Source organism: Herpailurus yagouaroundi, unplaced genomic scaffold (assembly GCF_014898765.1).
Source record: "Herpailurus yagouaroundi ecotype Mexico unplaced genomic scaffold, PumYag 28, whole genome shotgun sequence".
Lineage (NCBI taxonomy): Eukaryota > Metazoa > Chordata > Mammalia > Carnivora > Felidae > Herpailurus > Herpailurus yagouaroundi.
Window position 1 is genome coordinate 17,746,256 of NW_024412376.1, and position 20,515 is coordinate 17,766,770.

Genomic DNA, 20,515 nt, shown 5'->3' on the forward strand with positions numbered 1-20,515 from the left:
GCCAGACCCAGAGCTTTGTTGAGAAAATGCCTGGCCCTGTTCACAGGTACTTTTGTGGTTCACAAGGTACGAATTGTTTTCTGGAAGAAAATTTATGTCAAGCTGTTTATTTTTCACAAAAAGAATATTAAACCTGCCACTTCACTCTTTGATATCTAAAGTGAATGGATTTTTCTATTATCAATAATACATAATACCCACACTTTGGACAAGTACCAAGGAGCTGAAACTTAATTGATTGTGATACAGAACCTGCCAAATATGCGGTTGAAGCAATGAGGTATTTAAGAGAAGGAATCTATACAACACATTAGCCATCCATTCCTCAAAGCACTCTAAAAGTTCTCTTTGGATGTCAAGTTAAGTAAATAATTAGAAAAAAAAGTATGCTAGGGCTACATAAACATAGGTCCTATTAGCTTTTTATCAAGAATCGATAAGGATCCACAAAAACAATAATATCCATGATTTATTGAGCTCTGTGTTAAGCATTTGACATCACCATTTCACACAACAACACCTTCGTTTCAATATTATAATTTCCTATTATCAGATGAGAAAACTGAGGCTCAGGAGGTTAAATAATTTCCCCAAGGCCACATAGCTAGTAAATGAAGGAGGCAGTATACAAACCCAGGTCTGGGATTTGAGATCCTCTGTTTTTTAAAAAATGATACCATACTGTGATCAATAATAGCTGTGCAAGATGTCCACTTTCTCATTCCCAGCCACTGTGAATATGTCTACATGATTAAATTCAGGACATCAAGAAGGGGAGATTATCTTGGATTTTTTGATGGGCCCAACCTAATGACATCTTTCCTGGCTGTGGAGAGAGGGAAATATGACCATGGAAGAATGGTCAGAAAGATACAACTTTGTTGGCTTTGAAGATGGGGGAAGAGAGACAGGAGTCAAAGAATGTTGGCAGCCTCTAAAAGTCATAAAGCCAAGGAAACGGACTCCTTTCGAGTCTCCAAAATGCACATGTTTCTGCTGACACCTGATTTTAGCCCCATGAGACCCACATCAAACTTCTAACCTCTGCAACAGAAAGATGGTAAATTTGTGTTGTTGTAAGCCACGAAGTTTGTGCAGATTGTTATGATAGGAATAAAAAACTAATACATGTGCCAACTCTCTAACATATTTGCTAAATTCTTCCTGACGTTTACTTCTGGAAAAAGTATGTGTTCACTCAAATTAGCATGAAATGTATTCAAAGCTCAATGATGTTTTTCTTTTTGCCTTAGCTGACCCGAATGCCAGAGCCAATTTTAGACTTTAACTGTAATTATGTTACAGGTAAGAATATTTTTTTTCTGTCTTCTATATGGTTTCTGATCTCTTCTTATATTTTTCTTTTTGCATTTTCATGTGTATATTCACACATGTACTTTTATATCAAGATGTTGCAGAGAGAAAGAACAAGAAAGAAAGAGAGAGAGAGAACTAGAGAGAATAAATGGGAATAAGACAGAGTGGAGTTAGGACAGGGAGAGAGAGAGAAAAGAAAACCAGTCAAGTTGTTTTATGAAAGTGGAGAGATGATTTTTATACTGAGATGTCTCAGTGGTATCAAGGGACATATTTGAATGATTGCTTTTAAAACTTAAGATCATCCTAAAGTTTTGTCCAACTTTATAAATGCTTTGAAAATGGGTATTCTGGGAAGCGGTATTACCTTGCCATTGCTGTTTTTTGCTTATATGTACCTATCAGACCTATGTCTTTCCGGTCATATGCAAATATCCATTTTAGAGATGCAGCCCCACCCTTTCTTGAGGGGATTTACATACAATTACACCTGGACTGTGGTATTGTAATGACACTGCTTTCAATTTTAGCGGGGAGGTTGATGAAAACATAAGAAAGCTGAATGCATTTAAGACAAAGATTTTAATACAAATGAGATTTGGTTTGTACCTTGCTGGGTGTACAAAAGGTAGGCTGACCACATTGTCAGAAGGGAGCCACATCATTAATCAGAATCCTGTTCTTGCAGGACGACGGAAAGTGAATTAGGGAGTCATGATTTCAGAAAAAGAAAAATAGCCTTCTGCCACCTCCATTGCAATATTTGTGTAACTAAGCAACAAAATTCTCCTATTTAGCAAAGCCCTAATGATGCTGACAGTATGGTCTTGGAATAATGCTTAATACAACTTCATTATCCCCACCACTCTAGCTCTATTGCATATGCAGTGCCTGATTAGGGAGAACGAGAAGCAGAGTGAATGCTGTTTGGTGCACCTGCATCTAAAAAGACCAAATAAAGTATTGATTTGGATGAATCTAATGACGGTCATTTAGCGTGTTTATCTACTCAGAGCATTCATTTGAGCTGACAAAGAATGCCGTACAACCCACTGTTAAATGTATCCTAGAATTGTAAAGCCTTAATGATTCTGTCATACTAGGTCACATAGACACAAAAATGGTGACATTGGCTGTTACCAACTCTATTGACACCTGGTTATAGTCTATCTCGAAGGAAGATTTTGAGGAAAACTGAAGATTGAAATCACCTGACGGTTTTTCGTATGCCTTTTGAAACTTGAAAAACCTCCTTTCTGCGTTAAGGTTTCTGTTATTTCTGCAGAAAATCTGATTTTAAGACTCGAGGAAGATTGTTTCTTATTTCCTGCTTTTCATGCAGAGAAGTTGCTTCAAAGGATACCAATACCTTTGCAGAAATTCTCTTCTTCTTGTATTTTCTCCCCCCTCTCTTTTGACCCTGACTTTTCTTCCAAGTATGCGGTTTCCAAGGGTTATCAGCATGGAACAGATGTTAAAGAAAGATGCTGAAAATAAAATCCATGACTGTCTTGTTTCAGAATCTTTTCAAATGTTATTATGGCCTCTAATAAGTGACATTTATGCCATAACATTTTAAATTCACAAAGCAGTTTAGAGGTATCCTCCCAATTTTTCCAAACGATCTCACCATCCTTTGTATTGACCTTTCTCTGTTATCGGATGCATTTTTATAGTGCCCGAACATAGAGACATAAAGGGGAAATATTTAATGTTTCCTTCTGCCATTTCTGTGGTAACATGCAACACTTAGAGCACATGACACTAGACGATTTTATTCCTCTTAGAATTAAAATAAAAATAAAAAAAGGATAAAAAATGAGCACACACATAACTTCTTTAGAAGTGAGGGGTAGACTAAGTGGAAATAATCTTCTAATTAGGCTAGCAGTGAGAGGTCAAATCCTCTTCTGATTCTTTACTGGTAAAGAGACACACATTAAATCAGGCCATTCAGATCCAACACGACTGTTATATATCCTCAACTAGCTTGACAAAAAGTTAATGTGGTCAGCTATTTTTATTTTTGTTTATATTACTTTGGCAAAACTTTTCACTTTGAATACTATTCTGGTGTTCCAGAGAGGGGGAAGAAACCTCTTGGCAAATGTTTACTTATAACAATAATAAATTACATAAAAATACATCTTGAGCTATAGATTTGGCAAACTGTTCTCAACCCCACCTCCTTCCTTTTTATTTTTATTTAAAAAAAAAATTTTTTTTTCAACGTTTATTTATTTTTGGGACAGAGAGAGACAGAGCATGAACGGGGGAGGGGCAGAGAGAGAGGGAGACACAGAATCGGAAACAGGCTCCAGGCTCTGAGCCATCAGCCCAGAACCTGACCTTCCTTTTTATTTTTAAAATGTGTATTTATTTTGATAGGGCGCACATGTGGGCGTGTGCATGAGCAGGGGAGGGCCGAGAAAGAGGGAGAAAGAGAATTCCAAGCAGGCTCCAGGCTTAGCACAGACTCCAACGCGGGGGTTCAATCCTCTAATTGTGAGATCTTGACCTGAGTCAAGAGTGGGCCTTAACCAAATGCATCACCCTGACACCCCAACCTCACCCCCTTCCTGAGTCAAGTACGTTATTTCAATGGTCTACTTGCATTTAGAAGTTAGGAAACCTTCTTCATATCAACTTGTTCTAGTGGCATTATGGCTTATAGAAAGGAGAGAAGGCAGACTTTTTTTTTTTTTTTTTTTTTTTTTTTTTTCATAACGTATGCCTGATATTGGGCTAGGTGTATTTAGTACATTGTCTCAATTACTTTCCACTTATAAAAAAGTGTCATTTGCTTCATTTTACAAATGAGAATATTGAGGGTCAAAGGAATATTGTAATTGGTTCTAGGTCACCCAACTAAATAAGCGACAGGGCATGGATTGAAACTCAGACTTTTCCGACTTGAAAACATTTTTTTACATTGCCTGCATTTTGAAAATTCGTGCTTGGATCTGAGCTTCAGACATGTAGACAGATCTGAATCATTTTGAACATGTCTCCTTTTTATGAAAGCAGAGAGGGTTAATTTAATTACTAGTTTCTCTTTTAAACTGTGCTCAACTATAATTTAAATGTATATATTATTATGCAATTACATGAAAATGAACCCACAAGGGTAACTCCTTTTGATGCTTTCCAAAGGAGATAATTCTAGCTATTTGTCCATTATGATGTTGTAACTTAAACTTCATAGAAATTGAAGAGTGTTTTCATTGAGTTGTTAATTTTGAAGAGCTTTATATATATGCTTGAGGATTTTTTTTGTATAATTTCTTTTTGTAATTATGGTATAACAATTGTGAACTAATACATGTGTATTTAACAAAAAATTACAACTTAAAAAACTTCACCTTTTTAAAATCATGAATTATCATGATGAAGTAAATTCTCTAAATATGTGCACAACAGAGCTACAGTTATTCAGGTGCTAATAGGTCACAATCTTTCTAACCGTAATTTGAATAGATGTATATAAAACAAGTCATTTTGCCACCTAGTTAGTTTTTAGCAGATGTAAACATTCTTAATATGACACTCCAGCAATGTTACTTACATTTGTAATCTTGAAACTGTGGTTGTGTATATTTAAAAGCTTTCCCAGCTGAGTAACTGATGACATTCACTTCTTATTATGAACTGGTAAATCAATCGTTGGAAGAAAAAATGAGTAACACGTATGCATACAGAGAGACAGATACATCTAGCCTCTACAGGAGACTTTACTGTGATTTATTGGTCCTTTAACGTCTCCTCAGGCTTTTTCTCCTTTTAGGTATATTCCTGGAGATCCATTAAGACTTTTTGGAGAATGTATTAATTTTTCAAGCCAGCAGGATATCATTTAGTCAATAAATAGGTTTATAGCATCAGTTTCATGCACGGCTTAGAGACCTTTTATTTTCTAAGGCTTCGTATGTTGGATTCCAGCATCTGTGTGTTGTGTCCATGTATGTTATACAGTGGTGGTGGGAACTGTTGTAGTAGTAATCTGGCATACTGTATTTTCATTCAACTGGGATTTCTAAAGGCATATAAGGATTATATTCATTTTTTTCTCTCCTAACACCCCATCAATCGGTACTCACCTGGCATCTTTATTAATTCTCTACAACTATCTAGCATTCATTTTGACCAATATGTTGTAGCTCATGGGTATTGGATTTAGCACATTGAACACCTGATGTTCATTCTTTAGGAAATGACCTTTGGTCTAATTTAATGAGGATCAAATTTGAGTCAGGTGTAGTAAATAGAGCTTTCCTCTTGATGACATGATTTACTAGAATGTCTAAGTAGCAAGTTCTTTCTAGGATGGTGCCTCTTATTGGTATAAATCCAATGTTGGTATTATTAGACAATTTCAGAAGGTGGCTTAAAATTTTGAAGTGTTTTGGGTAGGGCTTTATTTTGGCTACTGACGAATAAAATGAATTTCTTTTAGCTTAATGCTATATTTTCACATAATGTGTCATTAATGTTTAATGCTTGCAAGATATCATTTGTGCTAAGTCCCAGGGATTTAGTTATTAAAATTATTAACGTATGGAGCCATCCACAAAATTTTGCATTTTGTGTCTACTTAAAACCATGATTTTGAAATCAGTTGTATCAGTAGATAGTTATTATTTATTAAGCACCTTTTAATATGTGTAAAATACATACTACATGAAAAATTAGATAAACTCAAAACATTAATTCTCTTTAAAAAATTAGGAAACTATTATGAAAGACAACAAACTAATTTGCTTAAATTACCTTTTCCATAGTGAGACTGACTATAATATATGCACTTGTAAAATGCAAAAACCATGGCAAGCATTTAGAAAACTGTACAAATCAAAAATTATCTGAAATAGAAGTAGCCATGACAAAACATAACTTCTGCTTTGGTGAGTTTAAGATGATCTGAATTGGTTTCTAGTTGTGACACAGAAAAAAAAAAAAAAGAAGTTAAGGTTGGGGAAGCACTTCCCTGGGGTCATCCAAAGTTGTATTGCTATGGGTTCAGGAAACTCAAAATCCCTCAAAACTCATGGGCCAGCTCCTGGGAATGAGCAAAAACTATCCAAAGCAACTATTGGGAACTTTCAGCCTGAAGCGTGCTCCTCAAAATGCCAGCCATCCAGAAGATAAGGAGCTTGTCTCAGAATGTAAATCAATACATGGTTCCCTTCATTGAGAAAATCTCAGTATAAAAAAATATATATATTAGCTGAACTGCTGCTCCATGACATAGCTTTGATGCAAGTTCCTTATCTTGTCAGATAGACTTGCCAGAGAGACTGGCAGCTAGTCCGTGAACCACACTTTGAGTAGCATTGGCCTAGAGCAGAGCTTTTCTTTTTTTTTTAAACATTTTTTTTTCCACGTTTATTTATTTTTTGGGGACAGAGAGAGACAGAGCATGAACGGGGGAGGGGCAGAGAGAGAGGGAGACACAGAATGGGAAACAGGCTCCAGGCTCTGAGCCATCAGCCCAGAGCCCGACGCGGGGCTCGAACTCACGGACCGCAAGATCGTGACCTGGCTGAAGTCGGACGCTTAACCGACTGCGCCACCCAGGCGCCCCAGAGCAGAGCTTTTCAATCTAGGCACTATGGACATGTAGGACTAGCTTGTCCAAACTACTTGATTGTGTGGGCTGTCCTGTATTGGATGCGTGTAGGACATCACTAGTCGCCACCGGCACCTGCCTCAGAGAGTTGTGATGATCAAAATGTTTCCTAAGATAGGCAATATTCCATTAGTGGGGGTGGGGGTGGGAGTGGGGGCAAAATCGCCCCAGTTGTGATCTAATGGCCTAGAGGATTTATTTCTTAACTTCTAAGTGATGTCTCTATTGGTACCATTCATAGCATCTGAATGCCAATCTATGGATAAAGTACAAAGTACAAGAGGGGTGCCTGGGTGGCTCAGTTGGCTAAGGATCTGACTTCAGCTTAGGTCATGAGCTCATGGTTCATGGGTTCAAGCCCCACACGAGGCTCTGTGCTGACAGCTCGGAGCCTGGAGCCTGCTTCAGATTCTGTATTCCCGTCTCTCTGCCCTTTCCCTGCTTGTGTTCTGTCTCTCTCTGTCTCTGTCTCTCTCTCAAAAATAAATAAACATTAAAAAAAAAGTACACGAATTTATTTAGGACTTACTACTTCAGTTTTCCATTAAACAATTACTTTATGACATAACATAGTATATTTAGTGTGTTTAAAGTAATACACAAGGGGTGCCTGGATGGCTCAGTTGGTTGAGCGTGCAACTTCAGCTCAGGTCATGATCTCCCTGTCTGTGAGTTCAAGCCCCGTGTCAGGCTCTGTGCTGACAGCTGACAGCTGGGAGCCTGGAGCCTGTTTCAGATTCTGTGTCTCCCTCTCTCTCTGACCACCCCCCCCGCCCCCGGCATTCATGCTCTGTCTCTGTCTCTGTCTCTCTCTGTCAAAAATAAACATCAAAAAAATTTTAAAAAATAAAAAATAAATAAAGTAATACACAAGGTTATAAAGAGTTCATCATATTTTTTTCTACAGAGGTATTCAAGGCCTAACACCAGGAACACAGCCTGATCTATCTCTGGAAATGGTTTTAACTGATACGAACAGGATCAGTTAGTTATCTTTACCATTATAAAATGTAGAAAATAAATAAAGCCCTGGTATTTAAACAGAACTGTTAATTAAAAATGTCTTTTTATAATGAAATTAACTATGTACTGAAATGTTAGAAAATATGTTCCTGACCAACTGTTCTCTGAATGCAAAAGCCATATGTTTGCTTTCTTCTGGTTATTTATAAATAATAGGAGTAATAACAATAGCAATACAATAACACGACTTCCTTACATTTGGAGAGTACGTTGTACGTCTCAGAATGCATTCACAGACCTTATTTCTTACATCCTCGGGTCAGTATCTCTGTCTGTTATAACAGAATCTGCAGTCTTCGTTCTGGCCTTTCTTATTCTAACAGAAACAAGATAGAGATCACAGGAGCATAGCACACTGGTTTTTCTACACACACACACACACACACACACACACACACACACACACACTGAATGATGTCGCTTTTCTCACTACCTTCATAAAGAACAATGCCCATATAAGTTTTTCTGAATTCTGCCTGATAAAAGAGCCAGTCTAAATCATACTAGAGCCTAAAAAATAAAAAAAAAAGTTTGTTTTCAAATAGTGGGTTTACAAGGTTTTCTTTGGTTGTTGTGTTTTTGTTTTTGTTTTTGTTTTTTTTTTGTTTTTGTTTTTGTTATTTGTTTTGGTTAAAGTAGTTAGACACTGTGTGTAAGCTGGAAACCAGAAGGTTTTAATGGATCTTACTGACCTGTTATATAGGATTTGATTTATTTCCCCCCTCTTGTTGGGGCAAATGTCAGACTTGGAGTTGTCAGGTTTAGTAGTGGTGAAGAAAAGGAATATTCTGGAGAATCAGAAATATCAGTGGCATACCTCACTGTTCTAGGTCCTTCAAATGCAGAAAAGTTATATTTGAATCACAGACAGTTATCATGTTAAAACGCAAGATTTAGAAACTTTTGTAACATATTTTAAGATAGCATGGCCCGTACACTCACTAATTACTATCAAAAGGCCCTCCTGTTCCTTCTCGCCATCTACCTTACTTCTTTCCTGATACTGAATTTCAAACAAGTAATTTAAAAAGACCTATGTATTGATTGAAGGGTTCTGTCTGTAAAGCACTGAACTATAACCAAATTAATTGACTGCGGGGCTCCACTGGCTAAGCAATTTTCAGAAAAAGTTGATTCTGTCCTAACCGGAGTTTCGCAGTTCTGTATCCTCTCCACTTCGCTCATCCTATTTTCCAATTGAACACCTTTCCTTTTATTCCTTCCTTGGTAAATTAAAACAGTTATTAGATTAGAAACAGTGGTTGAAAAGAAATTCAGAATATAGCCATTCAAAAGACCAGCATAAAATAGTGATGAGTATCTGAATCGCAAGTATTTCAGGCATTTTAAACTTTACGGAGCTGCACACTGCTTGACATTTGTTGGGGTCTTTCTCTTTAATATAGCAGAGTCTATTTTGTTCCAGAACTTTCTCACTGCCACATGGCTGGGAGCAGACTGCTTGTTGTAAGGTGGATCAGGCACCTTGATGGTGATTAACACTTCCTTTCATGGGGATTCCTCCAAGCTACCCGTGCTACCCCCTTGAGAAGCAAAAAGTCAACAGTATCCTGCGTGAGCTCTGAAAGGCTGCAGACTCCAAAACAGGATGTAACTGATGGAGAATGGGTTCTTACACAATTGGAAACAGACTCCTCAATTCCAACCTTTCTCTATTTTCTGTCTGTTTAAAAACAAATGTCGGGAGGATGTGGAGAAACAGGAACCCTCTTGCACTGTTGGTGGGAATGCAAATTGGTGCAGCCACTCTGGAAAACAGTGTGGAGGTTCCTCAGAAAATTAAAAATAGACCTACTCTATGACCCAGCAATAGCACTGCTAGGAATTTACCCAAGGGATACAGGAGTACTGATGCACAGGGGCACTTGTACCCCAATGTTTATAGCAGCACTCTCAACAATAGCCAAATTATGGAAAAAGCCTAAATGTCCATCAACTGATGAATGGATAAAGAAATTGTGGTTTATATACACAATGGAGTACTACGTGGCAATGAGAAAGAATGAAATATGGCCCTTTGTAGCAACGTGGATGGAACTGGAGAGTGTGATGCTAAGTGAAATAAGCCATACAGAGAAAGACAGATACCATATGGTTTCACTCTTGTGTGGATCCTGAGAAACTTAACAGAAACCCATGGGGGAGGGGAAGGAAAAAAAAAAAGGGGGGTTAGAGTGGGAGAGAGCCAAAGCATAAGAGACTCTTAAAAACTGAGAACAAACTGAGGGCTGATGGGGGGTGGGAGGGAGGGGAGGGTGGGGGATGGGTATTGAGGAGGGCACCTTTTGGGATGAGCACTGGGTGTTGTATGGAAACCAATTTGACAATAAATTTCATACATTGAAAAAATAAATAAATAAATAAAAACAAATGTCGGTGCAGTGCAGTGAAATATGACACAAAACAGTATTGGTGTTCAATAGGCTGGTGCTCATCCGCTTGTGTAATTAACTTTCTGCTTTTTCTTAATGAGTATCTTATAACAATCAATATAAAAAAATTCCAGGCCTTTTGGAAAATAACGCAAAATATACTTTTTTACCCACTTAAAATTTTTTTTAACATTTATCTTTATTTTTTTAACATTTATTTTTATTTATTTTTGAGAGAGGGAGGGAGAGACAGAGCGTGAGTAGGGAAGGGGCACAGAGAGAGGGGGACAGAGCACCTGAAGCAGGCTCCAGGCCCTGGTGCAGGGCTCGAACTCATGAGTCGTGAGATCATGACTTGAGTCAAAGTCAGACACTTAACCGACTGAGTCACCCAGGTTCCCCATATTTTACCCATTTTTAAAATGCAGTTTTGGATTTCAAATTCACATTTTTTTGTATGTTGACTAAAACCGCAGACATTAGCTTGTGTTATCACTTATGTCCAAGTGACACTATTTATTGAAGGAAGGAGGAAGGAAAGGAACTAATATATGTTCAGAGACGACTGTAAACAATGCATGGTCCAAATGCATTATATTGCTTATTTTTTCAAATGTTATAGTGGGCAGGCAGATTTCCTATTGTTAGCTATCCATTTTTAAGCCTCCCTCTGAAATATTAAGTCCGTCTCTACTCTCTCAGGTAGGTGTTATGATCATTATGATTCTCATTTTGTAGATAAGGCTAAAATCAGTGAAGTTCCTTGCCCAAAAGCTAATAGTTAAGTAATAAAATCTGAATCAGCAAACAGGTGTTCATGTGTGTGTGTATGTATTCGTGCGTGTGCATGCACAGGTATCAAAATCCCTAGTTTATCTTAAACCATTCTGTCTCCCTCTATTCCTTTAATTAGACAAAATGTTATTAGCAGCTCTTAAATGCCTGACCCTGAGCTAAGTGCTGAGGGAAGCATGTGGAAGCCCTTGACCTACTGGGACTCAGAGTCTTAGTAAAGAGATCAAATTTACACAGCAGCTAGTGATGTGACAAAAGACAGCTTTTATTTTTAACCACTTGGTCTCACACGTGGCTCTACACTTGATCTTAGCCAAAAGGCCGAGAAGCGATCACACGTGGCTCTAAAAGGTAGTTATCTCACCAAATATACGATTTCACTTATATCTAAATATGGAATCTAAAAAGCAAAACAAATGAACAAGGGAAACAGAGAGATAAAATTGTAGAGACAAAGAACAAACTGATGGTTGCCAGAGGGGGCAGAGGAGGGGGATGTACTAAATAGGTGAAAGGGTTAAGAGGTATAATCTTCCAACTGTAAAATAAATAAGTCATGGGGATGTAATATACAGCATGGGGAATATAGTCGATCATATTGTTAAAACTTTGCATCATGAAGATGGTAACCAGATTTACCATGGTGATTTTGTAATGTATATAAATATTGAATCACTAGGTCTTACACCTGAAGCATAATATTATACATCAATTATATGTCAATAAAATTACCTTATAATTTAAGAATATTGTATCATGCATGTAAAGCTGTGAGAGAAAGCCAAGCAGGGCTTCCTTCTCTGAGGGGCTGAGTGAAGGGATAGTGAAAGCTCACTAACTTGATGAAAATAAAACAACTGAGACAGAAAAAGGAAGATGGCAGGAGGAAGATGAAAAATATGGGCAAAGAGTATGATTTAACAACACATGGTCTTTGTCCCTCAGTTTGTTTTCTGGAATAGCTCTCTGCATTCAGACTGGAGTCTAACTAGAAAGATCTGCAGTTTAAAAAGCCAACATTATTGCATTAGTAAAGATGAGAGACGATGACGGGTTTAACCAAGACAATGACAGTGGGGTTGGAGATTAGGGATGGATTTGAGATCCATTTAAGAGAACCATATATAGGCCTTGGTGACTGATTATAAAGAATTGGTTTAGGCAGAATCCCTGGTTTTTGGCTTGAGGCCATTATGATTTGGTGAGCCTGTGACGAGCATCTTGCTTTCCTATAAAAAGGAGATGTGATGGTTAATTTTATATGTCAACTTGGGTAGGTCACGGTGCCCAGATATGTGGTTAAATATTATTCTGGATGTTTCGGTGAGGGTGTCTTTTGGAAAAGATTAGCATTTATATTGGTGGAATTTGAGGGGCACCTGGGCCAGTTGGTTGATCATCTGACTTTGGCTCAGGTCATGATCTCACGGTTTGTGAATTTGAGTCCCACATCGGGCTCTCTACTTTCAGCAGAGCCCACTTTGGATCATCTGTCACCCTCTCTCTCTGCCCCTCCCATGCTCATGCTCTGTCTCTCTCTCTCAATAATAAATACATGCTAAAAAAATTTTAAATGAAAAAATGAATAAACATTAAATAAAGACAGAAAGAAACAAATAAATAGGTGGAATTTGAGTACAGCAGAATGTCCTCTGTAATGTGGGTGAGTGGGCCTCGTCCAATCAGTTGAAGGCCTAACTAGAATGAAAGACTGATTTGCCCCAGCAAGAGGGAATTCTGCCGGTAGAAAACCTTCAGGCTTGAGTTGCAACATCACCTCTTTCCAGTGTCTCCAGCCTGCCACCCTTCCCTGTAGATGTTAAAGTCAGTCTCCATCATTGTGTGAGCCAATTCCTTAAAATGAAATTTCTCTCTCTCTCTCTATGTATACAACTTAGTGGTTCTATTTTCCTGGAGAACTATGAATAACACAGGAGATAGAAATATTAAATTTCTTACAGAGTTGCCTAAGGGAAAAAGAGCCGTGGCTGAAATGCACATATATCATAAGTTAATAAATATTCAAATATTAATTCTTACAAAGACAAGTAACCATTATACACCACCCAAGACACAGGTGTACTGCATTCTCTAAGGATCCCAACATACCAGTCCATCAGGGAGTATAAAGTCACTTTATAGACAGAGAAATTGAGCCAGAGGTTATACGGTGTGCTCCAGGTCTGGGATTCATACTGGGATTCATACTCAGGTATGTTCACCTTTAAAATCTGTGTTCTTGACCTTCTACCTCAGTAGCTTCTCTTTAAAAGTTTTTCTGTTTACAGTTTTTCAAGAAAGAATAGTTTTGGTGATGCCTATGTAATGCATACAGGTTTCCAAGCACTATTCTAAAAGTTGTATACATCGCAACTCATTTAATCCATACAATGATCCTGTATTATAGGTGCAACAGACACAGAAATTATGTGAGATAAATGTTACATGGAAACTTGTGGGGTTATTTTATGAAGGCAGGATGGAGAAAAGGAACTCTTATTTCTTCAGAGACTACCACAAGTTTGCTCTTTCCACTAAGCTTTTTTAAGAAGAAAAATGGTGTTCAAGATGTATAGTCAGAAAGAATGGAAAAACAATAATCTGACATCAAAACTATTTAGCTTTTGAAAACAACTTATAATACATCTGTTCATGACTTATATTGTTATAGTTTACTGAAATATGTTTTTTCTTACTGTACAAATAATGCATATCCAACTACTGCTAAGAGTCCGCCTCATATACTAATAACACACCCACCCAAGCACTCACACATCCACCCCTACACTCCTACATAGACATGTTCATGAAAAAAATACTGACTGCTAAACTGAACGGTCACTCTTAGTCCTCAGCTTCTCTTGAAACACTCTCTTCCCTGTCTTCCAAGACATCACACACTCTCATTTTCCTATGGCTTCCCTGATTGCTCCTGCTTCTTTACTTCCTCCTTACCAATGTGACCTCTAAACTTAGGACCGTGTTCAAAGGTTCAGTCTTGGGCTCTTTTCTTTTCTGCTCATTCTTCCACGAATGCATCCAGGCTAATGGCTGTAAATACGATTTTTATGTTGATATTACATAAATCTATTGCTCAGAACCTCGTCCTTGAAGTCCAACTCCATACTTTATATTCAGCGCATCAACTTAGAAATCTAATAATCGTGCCAAAATTTGAACATTAATATGTTCTAAATAAACTTCCTTCCAAACCTGTTTCTCCTCAGGAAGTGGCAACACCACTGTTCCTGTTGTTCAGGTCAGATCCTTGGATTCACCTTTGAACCTCATCCTTTTCTTCTAGCGTACATCCAATTTTGCCTCTCTCATGTGTATTCAACCCAGAAACCAGAGGGAATCTTTTATTTATTTTTTTATTTTTTTAAATTTATTTATTATTTTTTAAATTTATATATGAAACTTATTGTCAAATTGGTTTCCATACAACACCCAGTGCTCATCCCAAAAGGTGCCCTCCTCAATACCCATCACCCACCCTCTCCTCCCTCCCACCCCCCATCAACCCTCAGTTTGCTCTCAGTTCTCAACAGTCTCTTATGCTTTGGCTCTCTCCCACTCTAACCTCTTTTTTTTTTTTTTCCTTCCCCTCCCCCATGGGTTCCTGTTAAGTTTCTCAGGATCCACATAAGAGTGAAACCATATGGTATCTGTCTTTCTCTGTATGGCTTATTTCACTTAGCATAACACTCTCCAGTTCCATCCACGTTGCTACAAAAGGCCATATTTCATTTTTTCTCATTGCCACGTAGTAGAGGGGGAATCTTTTAAAAATGCAAGCCTACTGAGTCAGTGCCATGACTTAGCTTGGGATCTTTAAAGAGCTCCTGATCTCATCGAGAGTAAAAGGAAGATTCTTTCCCAAGTGCTCCGGGGCTCTAAAGGATCTGAACATCTTTCTCCTCATTCATTCGGCTCCAGCCACAGTGGTCTCCATGCTGTTTATGGAACCTATTGGAAAACTCTCACCCAACGCATTTGTGCATGTTGTTCCATCTGCATACAAGGCTTTCTCATAGACAGGGCTCACCCTCTCACAATCATACAACTGTTAGGTCATCTAAACATTTTTTTCTGATTAACCATTTTAAAATTCAATTACGTTCTTTCTACCACATATGGTATGCCCTATTTTTCTTTTCTGACTTATTCTGCCCTACAGCACTTACTGAAATTCGACATACTTATATTTTACATGTTTGTTTATTAATGAAGTTTCTTTTTCTATAGCTTGCAAGCTCAATGAGGGCAGATGGTTCAATCTGCTCTCTCCTTCCCCACCCCTACGTATCCTCTGTACCTATGAGTTGCCTGGCATATGATGGGAGCTTATTAAGCACTCGTTGAATATTCAATGATTGCTGAGTAAATATTTAACATAATCAAGATTGTACTATAAATATTGATTTTTGTCTTGCTTTTTCTTGCAGTATTAGTATGAGGAAATTAGATACTTCCTCATATCAATAAATAGATTTTGGGAAAACTTAATTTCATTTTATAAAAATTGTCGATTGAATAACTTTAATCACTTAGTATAAATCAGATGGGTCCAATACTAATCCCACATTCCAAATTGAAAGCATTCTTTCCCTAGAAGCGAATTACAAAAGGAAATTTAAATAAACACCCAACAAGTTTGACTCAGATTTTACAAGTCTAGAACCAAAGCAGAAGGGGAGAGTTGGATAATTTTAATTTATCAAGTTAAAATAGCTCAAAGTTTCTATATCCAGTCTAGAGGTGTTGTATTTTATTTTATTTTATTTTATTTTATTTTATTTTATTTTATTTTATTTTATTTTTCATGTTTATGTATTCTGAGAGAGAGAGAGAGAGACAGCATGAGCAGGGGAAGGGCAGAGACAGAGGGAAAGAGAGAGAGAATCCCAAGCAGTTTCTGCACTGTCAGCACCGAACCCAATGCGGGGCTAGATCTTACAAATTGAGAGATGATTTGACATGAAATAAAGAGTGGGATGCTCAACCTCCTGAGCCACCCAGGCGCCCCTGTATTCTTATTTTTTGAGTGTCAAAATACCATTTCCCTGTAATGTATTTTAATTTCTTCTTTTCTCGTACATGTGGTGGTTTGCAACTTTGGGCTATTACAGATAAAACTAGTGAAAATCCTTATACTTTTTTTTTTTTTTAACACATCTCTGATTCCCTCATGATAAAAGGACAGATGCAAATCAAAATATAAGAACATTTTTGAGACATTTGGGACAATCTTGTTACATTTTGCCAAATTGCTTTCCAAAAACATTATTCTAATTTTCACTCCCCAACAGAGAATTAGAGTGCTCCTTTCTCTCACACCCTGCCAACAATAGGAATCATCTTAGAAAAGCAATTATCACCAAATTTATGAGTTATAATGATGTATCTATTAAAGTAATTTACACTCTTTAATTGTAAGTGAAGTTTATGCTTTTCATATGTTTATTAGTCATTTGAAAGTTTCCTTTGTGAATCACCAGCTTTTCCATTACTTCTTAGTCTTTGTCATTGTTTATTAAAATATGAAAGTTTCTTTCATAACAAGTATATTAGTGCTCTGCTGGTCACACAGGTGTAACCATTTCTTTTCTGGTCAATATCACTTACCTTTTTTTTTTTTTTTGTCTTAAGTTATATAGATCAAATCTACCAATCTGTTCCTTTATGATTGATGATTTTCTTGGTTTTTTTTCTAATTATTATTGTCTTGTTCGTTTTTTTTAACATTTAGTTCCATAGTTTGTCCTAATTTATTTTGTCATTGTACAAGGGCATTGTATAAAATCATCACTGTCTCTAGGCTTTCTTAAAAAACTGCTTGGGACTCTCCTCTGTGGAGGGAATGCCTTTCCCTACTCTGGAGGCGGGGCGGCCATGGGCAGGGGCAGGGGCAGGGGGCTGCAGACAGCACAGGCATGTCAGAGAATAAACACATCAAAAACAAAGTTCACCTGCCTGGAATCTCTGAACTGTATGTTTTAGTCTGAGGAGTGTGGCTTCAGTTCTTTCTCCTACAGGCCCCTTTGCTGTGAGTTTCTTAAAGGAAGATCATGGGAAATCAGGCTAGTGAGAATAAAGATGGGTTTCTGAAAGCAGCTTTCTGCTAGATGTGCAATAGACATTTTTAGCCAGCTAAATGGCATTGTGTCATGTCTTTTTGACTCACTTCCATTGCTCTTTGTCACCTTTCCCTTTTCAGCATTGGTTGTGTCCCCAAGCACTTGCATCCACTCTTGCCGGATCAGGAGAGTCAGAATCTCTGAGCCCTGGCAGGTCTGAGGCTGCGAAGTCTCAGTACAGGTGGGAAGAGGTGCCAAGAAGGTGGGAAGGAGAAAAAATTGCAGGTGATCATCACCTCTTTTGACTGGGACATGTATGCAGTCATGAAAACACCCAGCGTGAAACATAAAAGGAAGGAGTAATGGACATAAATAATAGAAGCCAATAGTCGAAGATAGAAAACATTGTATTCAACAGAATGCCATTCAGAAGAGCTGTGTATTTTTTCCGCGGAAGAAACACCTTAAAAACCCACTTAGAGTGGAAGACAAGATCCCAAAGGTATATTTATTAACAAAAGATGGTCCCTAAATTTCTCTGCAGAATAAAGAGCTGAAGAATTTTGAGAGTATTGGCCTTGAAGAAAGAAAAGTTAGATGGAGGCTTTCCAGAGGAATGTTACCTGCTTTGTGTTGTTCAGCAGAAGCTATAAAATTATGATATGCTCAGAGTTGGATGTTTGGAAACCAGTGAAGGATTTTTGACCAAAAGTTTAAAGGAAGCTTAAAGGTTGAGTAAGGAAATCAACAAAAGTGGAAAAAAAAATAATGGCTAAAATCACATAAGGCTTATTATGTAGTGGGCACTGTTCCAGGTCCTTTACATAAATTAACTAATTTATTCTCCAAATCCCCCTATAAGTGGGCATTATCACTCTTCCCATTTTGTAGATAAGCAACTTCAGGCAGAGTCAGGTTAAGTCATTTGCCAGGTTACTCAGCTGATAAATGGTAGAACCAGAAACAGAACCCACAACATTTGTTTTCAGAACTGCTTATTTAATTTAAAATAACATACGTCTGTGGGAAAAAAAGGAAGTTAGTCAAGGTTTACCAAACAACACAATAATTTTTTTAATTGACCTGACCATCTTTGAATTTTATTTTGAAAATTTCTATTGTCTCATTGTGGAGCCATATGAAAAACAATTCTATGTTCTTGAAAAAAATATATTCATAATAGATGTGACCAAAAGAGCAGCGTGATAATTTTTTTTTTAATTTTTTTTTCAACGTTTTTTTATTTATTTTTGGGACAGAGAGAGACAGAGCATGAACAGGGGAGGGGCAGAGAGAGAGGGAGACACAGAATCGGAAACAGGCTCCAGGCTCTGAGCCATCAGCCCAGAGCCCGACGCGGGGCTCGAACTCACGGACCGCGAGATCGTGACCTGGCTGAAGTCGGACGCTTAACCGACTGCGCCACCCAGGCGCCCCGCAGCGTGATAATTTTTAAGTTTGATTATCATCTTCTTCCTTAGTGACCTTATGTCATCAAAGACCACCTGTAAGCTCGTGGCACCCCTATCTCCAGCTCCTGAACCCCAGACTCCTATATTTTACTTAACATCTGCATCTGGAAATTTAATAGACATGTCAGGCTCCGTATGTCAAAACTAAATTTCCATCTTCCCCGGTAAAACTGCTCCATGCCAAGACTTCTCCAGTTTGGCTGATGGGACAGCAGTCTTCCAGCAGTTCAGGTCCCAAACCTTGCAGTCATCCCTGGCTCTTTCTCCTCACAACCCACATCCTACCTATCAGAAAATCCTATTGTTCTATCTGTGTTGTAGGCACAAAATGGCCCTCAATGATTCCTTTCTTCTGGTATTCATGACATGGTATAATCTCTTCCATTTGAGTGTGGACTGGAATTATTGACATGTTACTAATGACTCAAATATGAAGAAGTGATGGGATATTGCTTCTGAGGTTAGGTTACAAAAAGATTGTGGTTTCCATCTTTGGTGTCTTCTCATGTTCTCTTTTGGGCCATGGACTCTGGTGAAAGCCGGCTGCCATGTTGTGAAGCAGCTAGGATAGAGTTAATGTAACATCAATGTACAGAGAAGCAACACCTAGAAATGATCTCTCAACTATTTTGTGAATGTACCAACATTTTATACATCTGATGCTATTCCTTTTACTGCAGCTGATCCAGATTACCAAGAGAAGTATCAAGAGTTACTTGAAAGAGAGGACTTTTTTCCAGATTATGAAGAAAATGGTATAGACCAATCGGCAGCTGGTGATCCATATTTGGATGATGGTGATGATGAAATGGACCCAGAGACAGAAGAAGCTTATAACAATTTGGTTTGGACTCAGAGCATAAGTGAAAGCGATAAGGCCAAATTTCAGCATATCAGTTTTATAAAGCAATTTGGGTTATGGTGATTTGGCAGAACACAGAAAATGAAGAACATGTGTCACACTTAGACCAAATTAAGGATGTTGAGTTATGTTACTGATGTATGCAACTTTAATGTTGCATAACACTATCTGCCCAAAGAAACTTTATTCTCTATAGCTTAAACTTAAAATGTATATATGTATACACATGTGTTTATATTTATATATTATGTACAGTTAATTCCTCTCTTTTGGTTACAGTACAATTGGTTTTGAAATAAATCAAATAAAAAAAAAGGAACAGCATGAGAATGAACTTGGAAGGGGATCTTTAGAGGCTTATTAACAGCCATGGGTATGAGCTCAGGAATTGGTCTGGAGATGTCCACAGCTCTTCCCCAAACCTTGATGCTGGCATCCTTGTGGGACATCCTGGGCCAGAACCATCAGGCTAAGCTGCTCCAAGATTTCTGGTCCTCAGAAACGATGAGCTAATAAATATTAGCTGTTTCCAGCCCCTAAGATTTTAGGAAATTTGCCAACACAGCAATAGATATTAATACAACCTTCAAAATATATCCAGAATCAGACTGCTTCTTATCGTTTCCGTAAATACCAACCAGCTTCACTATCTCTTGCCTAGATTATTGCAACAGACTTTATTAAAGGGCTTACTGCTTATTTTCACTTTATTATCTGCATTGTGAGGGTTAAACATCTCTATTCAGAACCCTGCAATGATTCACCTTTTCAATCAGAGTAAAAGTATCATGAAATCTCCCATGATCTGGGCCCCAATGACATCTCCTGCCTCACCTGTAATTCCTCTTCCTCTTGGCTCACTCTGCTTGAGCTACTCTGACCTATTTACTTTCCTGAGCGCACATCAGACATGTTCTGATCTTTGGGCCTTTGCATGGGCAGATTCT

General features: G+C 37.9%; 2 protein-coding genes across 5 annotated transcripts in view; one reads left to right on the forward strand and one right to left on the reverse strand.

Annotated features, from left to right (window-relative positions):
* Positions 1–20,515, reverse strand: part of GALNTL6 (polypeptide N-acetylgalactosaminyltransferase like 6) — a 1,208,379-nt gene that overhangs the window by 312,588 nt on the left and 875,276 nt on the right. The gene's annotated exons all lie outside the window — the stretch shown is intronic.
* LOC121027264 (polyadenylate-binding protein-interacting protein 1-like) lies at positions 1,258–19,982 on the forward strand. Its single transcript, XM_040470522.1, has 2 exons — positions 1,258–1,305; positions 19,387–19,982. Exons 1-2 carry the CDS (start codon positions 1,263–1,265, stop codon positions 19,629–19,631), a joined length of 288 nt encoding a protein of 95 aa, XP_040326456.1. The 5' UTR covers positions 1,258–1,262; the 3' UTR covers positions 19,632–19,982.

Excerpts from the sequence above, each read along its gene's own strand:
- LOC121027264 (XM_040470522.1), top strand. The coding sequence starts at position 1,263 with ATGCCAGAGCCAATTTTAGACTTTAACTGTAATTATGTTACAG. Across the intron at positions 1,306-19,386 it reads TAACTGTAATTATGTTACAG|CTGATCCAGATTACCAAGAG; the intron begins GTAAGAATATTT and ends CTTTTACTGCAG.